The 9,914-nt window shown below is 41.0% G+C and overlaps 1 protein-coding gene across 1 annotated transcript; it reads right to left on the bottom strand.

Annotated features, from left to right (window-relative positions):
• Positions 1 to 3,483: 3,483 nt before the first annotated feature.
• Positions 3,484 to 7,076, bottom strand: LOC129106278 (protein TMEPAI-like). Its single transcript, XM_054617661.1, is given in 5 exon segments — positions 3,484 to 3,778; positions 4,139 to 4,323; positions 4,326 to 4,523; positions 4,624 to 4,677; positions 6,957 to 7,076. Coding segments are annotated over 5 exon segments (846 nt in total). The 5' UTR covers positions 7,071 to 7,076.
• Between the last annotated feature and the right edge of the window lie 2,838 nt (positions 7,077 to 9,914).

Genomic DNA, 9,914 nt, shown 5'->3' with positions numbered 1-9,914 from the left:
GGTCAAAGGTGATTCACACTTTGATTGATTCACTCGTCTCTCCTTTAGCTGCTTTGGGTCAATGATTCATTTCTTTATATCGTGATTTTCTTTTTTTGTGTGTTTTTCTTAAAGTGATCGTCATTAAATACAATGTGCTGACACGGCAGATCAGCACCGGGAAACAAAGGGAGGAGGAGAGACGGTAAACAAGACAGAATGACAAAGAAATGACTTCTGATCATTTGTCTTTTTGTTCTGTAACAGAAGTTTAAGGCAGGATTTGTATGATTGCACATCCACTGATAATCTGAGGAAGAGCCTGTTTGTCTAAATTTAATCCCATGTTTTTTTAAACAGGGACAAAAATCCAATTCAAGAGGCTTTGATGCTGTTTAGAAAGAGTTATAGTCTGTTGAGTCAATCTGTTATTCTGAAAGCGTAATTACTGATTACCAGAATGTCCTTCCTGTGTTTTAAAGATATTTATGTATTTCCAGAATCCTCAAAGATTCCTTAATCTAGAATCTTTTAGGATTCTGGATATGACTTCTAACCGGTGGAAATCCCTGTTAAAGGACGTCTTGTCTTTTCAAAGATCACCAGGAATTTATCTGTCTGACTGAAGACTACCGGCTCTGTGACTCTGATGTAACACTGAAACATGAGAAAGAAAATGATTTAAGGATTTAAGGATTTAAGGATTCATAGTATCTGATTATAAAATGTCTTTTTTTGGGGGGCTCTCTTCTCCTCAGGCTACAAAGTTCGGGAGGTTTTGGCGGTGGTTTGGTTCGCTCCCTGTGGAGGGCGCTGTTGCATAAAGGCCGGACACGAAAGGAAACATCAACATAAATTCAACTGTCGAACCTCAAACCAGCCGGTTTCAAAAGAGGTTCCAACAACTTTTCACACAAGAAAAAAAAAAGACAAAAAACAACCTATAAACGATCTAATCTTCTACGTTAGCGAGCTAAACTTTGACCTTTAGCCCCGAACTCTCAAAAGAGACGACAGAGGACGAGTTGCCGTCAACACTCGTGTCACTTTTCAACACTTCGGTGTGTCTTTATTTGAGACAACTCGCCTCATGCTGCGTTCAACGCACAAAGAGTTCTGCTCCAAAAGTGAAATATCCACCACGGGAAGAAAAAACAAAAAAACTGAATATCCAAAACTGTTTGGTCACAATCGAGAACTTATTTCTTATTCTTTGATAAGATAGTTCCTGATGTAAATACATATTTTTGGACTGTTTTTTTATTGAGCCAAAGTTCTGCTTGTATAAAGAAAATATAACACTTAAGAAATGAAAATAGTTTTGTAAAAATAAACACATTTCTCAAAGTAAGTTGAGCAAATGTTGGTGCTGAAACTTTAAAGCGACATCCATCCGGTGATTCCAGGTGGTGGGATTATATTTTGTTTTCCCGTTTAAGGATGTTTAGAATTCTGGAGCATAACTCTTTGCATCTTTTTTTTAAAGTGTGGCTCTAAAGGTTTGAACTACTCTGAGCTAAAATATTAAAGGGTTCTACCGCAAGTTTTATCGTCTGCTGCTGGCTGACGGACGATTGTTGTCTCGTTCCTGGTGCAGTAAAGTGCTCAGAGATGCCTGCGACAGGGGCGAAGTGTGTGTGTGTGTGTGTGTGTGTGTGTGTGTGTGTGTGTGTGTGTGTGTGTGTGTGTGTGTGTGTGTGTGTGTGTGTGTGTGTGTGTGTGCGGCCACGGCGGTGCACAGTCAGCGTATCACTCATTGAGGGCCTGTGGGGCGACCGTGCTTCGTTACAGTAGGCCTCACTGGATCTGCATCGTTTCTCTCTCTCTCTTCTCACCCAATGAACAAAAATAATCTGACATTTAAATAAAATAACACACAGCAGAATTAAAAGCTAACTTTCTACTGTTTACATTACACTTTGTCGTGATTAGCTCAGACTTTCGTTCGATGGGGCAAAGTCTGATGGACTCGTATGTGCTTGGCTTGAGGTAGCGACAGCCAGCTTTGGGATTGGCTAACGACTCGGCCAATGGGATGAGAGAAAGAGAGAAAGAGAGAGCTACAAGCAGAGCTTCTGATTGGGCCCCACAGGTTGGATGCTGACTTGCGGTTGGCTCGCAGGACTCGGACTTTTGCATAAACGAGGGATTTATTCATTTTCGTATCAATGGTTCAGTAAACGGTGGATCCGAGTCCGTCGAAACCCAAGTCAGACTCTCCCCATGATATGTGATGGTGACACTGACCGGCTGTGCACGGCGCCGGACCGACCCTCCGGTAAGCCCCGCCCCCTGTGGTTTCATGCCTCCCGCTCTCTTTACGCCTCAATGGACAGAGCTCCTTCACAATAAAAGTCTCTCTCACACACGTTCCATCTGCGCATACTAAAAAAATAGTGCAATTCTTTTCAGCAATTATATAAATAACTCGTGAATTCGTGCTTTTGAGTTTCGCTCTCAGTTCACATACGTGTGTGTGTGTGTGTGTGTGTGTGTGTATGCTCAAAATGTAACACATACCAACGCGTATGCAGCGAAATGTTCAACGTGAAAGTTGGCACCCCAACAGATTAATTATGTTTTCTTTCTCTAAAACTAGACAACATATATAAACAGAAGAAGAACAAAAAACAAAAACATCTTTACTCTTCAAATCTATCTAGTTTAGAAAAATACCCCTTACTTTCTCTGTTTTCTCTCATGTCAATCATATTGCGGTCTTGAACTTTGTGCAAACCTTCTTTAGGAAACATAAAATAATAAAAAAAGTGAAAAGGATGTAAGCGAAAACTCCTGAATCAGTTGGTCGTTGTAAGGCAGAACTTTTAGCTCGAGGGCTATTAGCTCTGTGCTACGACTGCTAAGCTAGTTCGAGATGGCGCTAACTAAATCGAAACTCTTTCACCGTGATGCAGCTGAAGCACGGTGCAGGAGTCACTGCCAGCGTTGGTTACTAGATGGAGTCAAAGCAGCGAGGTGGAGGGAGGGGGGGGTTATATCACTAGAAATGAAAAAAAAACCTGGAAGAACCAAGAAGATTGCAACGTTTCGCCGTTTGCCTGGATAGAAAGATTTTTCTCGTAAGCGCCAAAAAAAACAAAAACGAACAAACAAACAAAACAGTTCTATAGAAACAAACAGAACGAGTAAATATTTATAATGAATGAAGTTAGATCAGTCTGACGGAGGAGGGATGAGGTGGAGTTGCACCCTCGGCCCTTCCTCTCTGACATCATCTGAAGCGCCTCCTCACACAGGAAATAAGAAGCCGTGGAACAGGAAGTGCCAGATTGTCTCCTGCGTCTGTGCTCTGCGGGAGTGATGTGGTTTTCCAGGAGTTCTTTAAGAAACTGTGAAACTGACCCCACGTCAGCTACGACTACAACTAACGCCAACCAGCCCTTAAAACCATTAAACCATTCAGGTAGTTCCTCATCGGCTAACGGACCACATCCCAAAATCCTGGTTTTCCCCCTGCAGGCGAGGGAGAAGGAGGCGGTACTGTCACACCTGCTGGGGCTTCTGGGATTTCTCCTTCGTATTCCTCGCGTTCCTGTTGTCCACGTTTCCCCGCTGCTGTGGCGGCGGTCGGAGCAGGCCGTGTATGAGCGAGGACGGGGGCGGGGACGACACAGTCCGGTGGTTGTGGGAGGTCGGGTGGTAGTAGTGTCCGATCACCTCGCTGTAGGTCGGAGGAGCTCCCTCCACTCGAGAGCCCTGCTTCTGATGCCGGGACGAGGCCTCCTGGGCTTCTAGAACACTGACCCCCGAATGGACGCTCGGAGGAGGAGCCTGCAGACTGGAAGCAAAACGACAAGGGACATAAATGAGACAGATGGGAGCGGAGCAACAAGGACCAAAACAAATGTAGGAGTAGAAAAATGAGACTACATAAAGAAAAGTAGGGTCAAAGATGGAGGAACTCTTTACCAACAACAATAGACCCCGTTCTTGTATTTTTAGAAAGTACCACCCACTTGACCAGGGCCTTTTAGGTGGGTTAAAAGGCCCTGGAACCTAATTAAAGACCCTGGTCCCTGTGGTTGAGTTCCTCAAAAGGTTCCTAGTCCCCAGAGGAAGTTCCTGCTCACTAACAGGGGCTTTATTTGCGTTTAGACCAAAGGAACCAAGGTTTAAGTTTCGCTGCTGCTCTTGTTACCTGGCCTGCAGACAGGAGCTGGACGGGGTGATGGGATGGGAGTCGAACACTGTTCTGTTGGGCGGCGCTCGGACCGACTCGCGGTTCAGCTCCATCTGTTGCTCTGGGTCTCGGAGCTGCAGGGTGCAGGGTCCCTGGTAGGGCGGAGGCTCCTCCCCGTCCGAGAGGCAGATGGTGGGGGGGAGAGGTCGATGAGGCTCTGGGGCAGGTAGGGGTACGTCGGCTGGAAGCGACTCGGAGCGTAGGTGTGCTGGAAGCGCTGGGACTGCAGCGGAGGCAGGGACTGGGACTGGGTCTGGGACTGGGACTGGGTCTGAGAGTGGGTGTGCTGAGGCTCCCTCTGCAGGTAGACTCTGTCTGGAGGGCGAGGGTTGTACACCTGGTGCTGTTGTGAGGAGAAACATCAGAATAAATAATAAACTGGGTTCTAATACACTGATTGATCTGATTTCTGTTTAAATGATCTAAATGTTTTTTCCGCTCACCTCGTTTAGACCGCTGTTTGTCCCCGGAGCCTCAGAAGACCACAGACTCCCCTCCTGAGAGAGAGAGAGAGAGAGAGAGAGAGAGAGAGAGAGAGAGAGAGAGAGAGAGAGAGAGAGAGAGAGAGAGAGAGAGCATCTTTGAGTTGATCTATTCAGTCATTTCACTTTGAATTAAACCCATTTACAAAAATAATCAAATGTGCATTTAGTGCTGTTTACACCTGTCATGCAAATATTGTATTTTATTTCATGTCAAAAACTAAAGCTGATTTATTTAAAACTGATAAAGAGAAACAGAGAATACATGATGAGTATATGTACAATATTTAAGGACTCAGTCCAAAATATTCCAACATCATATTATACAGCATCTTTTATGCTAATTAGTCTTCTGATGATACTTATTTTAGTATTGCAGTTAATATTTTAAATATATTTATTGCATCTTTTTGTTTTTATATATTTTTTTATGATGACAGAAAGTATGTCCCAAGATATTTAGACAAGCCGTGACTTTAATACGATTTTTTTTTACATTTTATTTTTCAAAATTAGTAAAGCAAGTTTAAGTAAGGCCTGATGTTGTCTTTCACTTAGAAGAATGATCCCTGATGCATACAGATTATTGATTAAACTTTAGTTTAATGTTGGCATTTTTAAGCAAACTTCTTTGAGTCATTTATTCAGAGGGAAAAACGAAATGTCTTTTTTTATTGTTTGATTACCATTATGACCACTAGAGGGCTCCAGTGGAGCACAACAAACACTTTTTAAAACATTCTCATATTTTCACAGTGTTGTCTCAGTGAACCGTGAAGCTCTAACTGCCGAATCGTTTCTGTTTAATTCATCACAGTGTTGAGTCATGCGCACGTTATTGTCTCTGCATCGCCGCAGATCTTCTGACTTTCTTTGGGCTGATGTAATGACCCCATTTCCCCTCTTAGATGAATGAAGTCTCAGAAATGAAAACACACTGTTGTGGAAATAATGTTCTTCTTTGCTTCTTTAACAATGTCTGGAAGGAACTTTTCCCACTTTGTTCTATGGCGAGTTTTTCCTGCCTGTCTGCTTGTGTGTCAGTGTGTCCGTCTGCTAATCCACATTAACTAGGACAATGACTCCCCTGAGCCTATCAGGAGCTGAGTGTGTGTGTGTGTGTGTGTGTGTGTGTGTGTGTGTGTGTGTGTGTGTGTGTGTGTGTGTGTGTGTGTGTGTGTGTGAGAGAGTGTGTGTGTCTATGCCTCATCCTTTACTCATGTCTTACTTGAAGACTGGAGCCACACACACATCAGTGATTCAGCAGCAGCACAAGTGAAGTCGTATGTTTGTAGAAGCCTAAAGTGTAAGTGTGTTTTTTTTGGTTTCTTTTTATAAATATTCGTTGCGAGCCGCTGCAGCCCCTTAATGAAGAAATGAGTCAGTGTGTTAGCGTTGGCCTGCGGCAGCGTTTCATCACTGTGGTCACATGGTGTCACTCGGCGCTCCTCAAACTCTGATGTTTCTTCTGATTCTGTTTTTTCATCAAACGGAGACACTGTTGTGTTTTTTCATGCACTGGTCAATTTAGAGATTTTGCTGCTTTTGTCTTTGGTCCAATTAGTGGAAAGAACACCCAAAATACACAATTGGGGATTTATTCTAATATTTTGTCTATTTGTGTCCATAGATTTCTCCTAAAATCACCAAATTCACCATTAGATAAAGCCTAATTTGCATGTATTAACATAATTTTCCCTCAATGTCAGTAATGAACTGATGAAGTTTCATGGTGATAGCTATCAGGTAATTATTTCACCCTATTCACCTGTAGTGTCTTCAAAATATATGTCATTTTACAAAACATATCTTTAAAGGGCTTTTTCTCTAAATGAGAATTTTTTCTCAGACTCAAATCTTGTCTTATATTTACCAAATATTCCAGTTTCCTCCCAATATGTATTCTGATTATACATCTAAAGCGAGGTTTGTTAATTTATTATTCATTTCCTAATTTGTAGAACATTTTATTAACATTTTATCGTTGTTGACAGTATTTTCTGATTCTAAATGTGAACCCACATTTACACTTTGGAAAAATATGCATCTTATAAACCAGAAGTTAAAGTTTGAAGCAACCAGTTGCAAAATTAACAAACATAAAGTATATAAATCTGTTTTATGCAATATGCTTTTCTTATGTTTTTGCATTTACATGTTCAATTAAGTATTGATTTACTTTTTTCACACCCATTTCTGGTCGGATATGGACGAGCAGTGTGGATAAATAAACATCTGGATACAATCTACATCCACAAGCGTCAGGACACACTGAATGTAAACGTTGGACTTACGTTGGCCAATGGCAGGTGTCTGCTGCGTGCGGGGGCGTGTCTGGAGAGGAGGGAGCGTGCTGATAGGCGGTAGTGGTTCAGCAGACAGGTGATGACCACCACCATCACCATCATCACCACCACGATCACCAGGATCTGGACGAACTCCAGCTGGGCTGCAGCGACACAGAGACACAGGTTAGGTTGGGTTAGGTTAGTCCTACTCTGATGTGGAGTTTTGTCAAGTCTGAAAAGAAAAGGGCCCTGATGATGTCACAGTGATGTCATCAGTGTTAAAGTCCCTTGGGCCATGAAACTGCGTATTAGTCAACAGAGGCCTGTTTTACAAGCTGGAACAATGAGTTTGCAGTCTAATGAAAAGACTCTATCCAGTTGCATTATGGGAAGTGTAGGATGAAGTGTTTTGGGATCTTGACTCATGCTATGGACTTTAAAACAGGATATCTTAAACAACGCAAAGAAAAACACTTTATTTAATAGCGCAATGCTTAAAATATAAATGTCAGTAACATACTTGAATGTAACTTGTCTTTCTTACCCATAAACAATAATCTCATTATATGTGTTTAACAAAATGCTTCTTCATAATCAGAATAGGGTTTAATAAGATTTTTAGAGGAATGTGCCTTGGTGTAAACAAATAAAGAGGAAATAAAAATATACGCAAAGTACTGCAAAATAACTTAATTACAGAAAAGAAAATATTCAATACAAATATCCAAAATATTCTATTAAAAGTTAACATAACAAACATGAACAATATAACTGTTTTAGATTGATAATTAATAAAAAATAAAAGGGATAGAAATAAGCAATTTCAGATAATTTAAGACAAATAAAAACACATGTACTTATATGTGCTATGTACTAATTTCAAAGATATTAAATTAGAAATCATACACAACCATCCACAGCTGTGAACCCTCTTTTTTATAGAATAAGACAATGATTGACAATTTCGTTAATTATTTATCTATTTAATCGTATTCAGTATTTTATACTTTTATTGCAAGTTTGGGTTTCTTCATTGGATAGAAAATTTATATAAAATATATAATGAATAAATATAAAACACACACACAAGCCCTGCTGTGACTTCTGTCAGTGTCTGATTCTCAATGCTGTGACTGTGAGGTGACAACAACAAGGTTTCTATGTTGTGAGGGAGGAAAAAAAAGGTTTTCAGACACAGTCCAGACAGAGATGTAGTCCTTATGTAGAGGTCACACACACACACACACACACACACACACACACACACACACACACACACACACACACACACACACACACACACACACACACACACACACACACACAGACCAGACCAGACAGACACACAGGGCTAGCTTTGTTTAGAGGCAGTCTGCTCAAACCCCCTCCTCCTGCATCCACCACCCCCACACACACACACCCACACCCACACACCCACACACACACACACACACACACACACACACACACACACACACACACAGAAACAGAGCACTTTCTCACACTTTTTTTCACATGGAGCAGGCGGAGGTCAGGGCCATGTCAGACAGAAGAACATAAAGTAGCCTGCAGACACCACACACACACACACACACACACACACACACACACACACACACACACACACACACACACACACACACACACACACACACACACACACACACACACACTGCAGACTGGTTTTCAGACGGTTCACACCAGTTCTCACAGTCTCGTTATGTTCTCCTGACCAGCTAACCATTACACAACATGAAGGGACATGCAGACAGTCAGGTGACCCCGTGTTACTCTTTCATAACCTTTTTATGAATCCAACTATTCATAAGTGATTCTCAAACTTGAGCTTCCAGCACATGATCATTTATGAGTCTGTATGACACAAATAGGTTGAAACCAGAGCAGATAGCATAACTCCACATATCAGCTCGATCCTTGACTTGGAAATAAACTGTAGTAAATTTACTGGAAAGTCGGGAACAATGGCACTTTTCTAATGAGGCAGTCTCAAATTTATAAGTTTATAAAGTTAATTTCATAATAAACAGTTAATAAGTCCTTTACTTACAGTACCAGTCCAAAGTTTGGACAAACCTTCTCATTCAACTATTTCTAATCTAAAAATCTAAAACATATTCTGGTTTGTTGAGCATTTGTTTGTTTACCACATAATTCCATATGTGTTCCTTCATAGTTTGGATGTCTTCAATATTAATCTACAATGTAGAAAAAAATAAAAATAAAGAAAAACCATTGAATGAGAAGGTGTGTCCAAACCTTTGACTGGTACTGTCTATCAGTTATAAGCTATTCAATATAACATCTAGGTTAGTAGGGAGGTAATGAAACATCTTCATCCTCCTTCAACAGGACACTTGCATCTCGCTCTAATTGATTTTTTTTTCCAGTTCAATTTTGGAAAAGTTGCAGAGAACTTCAGAATCCATTCATTGACAACTTCCTAAACATTTACAGGAGCGTTTATCAATGGATTACCAACATTTATGACTCCGTTATTATGAAGTAAAATGGATTATCACTACCTGGCAACCCAAAACATGTTCTTTTTACTCATCTCAACTTCCTCAAAGCCTACGACAAAGTCTTCAAACTGTTTTTTTTGTCTGAACAAATGTCCAAACCTCACATATATTCAATTCATAGACATAAAGAAACGTGCAGAAGCAGCAAATCATCACGTGAGAAGATGAATATTTGGCTTTTTCTTTGCTTGATTAACAACTTACAGCTTGTTTTCTGTCAATAAACGAATCATTGAATTGTTCCAGACAACCCTACTCTCCTACAACAACATGCATTTAAAAGGAAAACACGAGGAGCATCATATATATATCAGCACCAATATCAGTCCTTAGAATATGAAACCACAGCTGATCACAGATCTAGTTTCTGTTCAGATGAGGAACTCACCACAAAGCTGCGTCTGAACACAGTTGTCATGGT

This window comes from Anoplopoma fimbria, chromosome 17 (assembly GCF_027596085.1).
Source record: "Anoplopoma fimbria isolate UVic2021 breed Golden Eagle Sablefish chromosome 17, Afim_UVic_2022, whole genome shotgun sequence".
NCBI lineage: Eukaryota > Metazoa > Chordata > Actinopteri > Perciformes > Anoplopomatidae > Anoplopoma > Anoplopoma fimbria.
The sequence above is the reverse complement of the archived record's forward strand: the minus strand, read 5'-3'. Positions and strand labels throughout refer to the sequence as shown.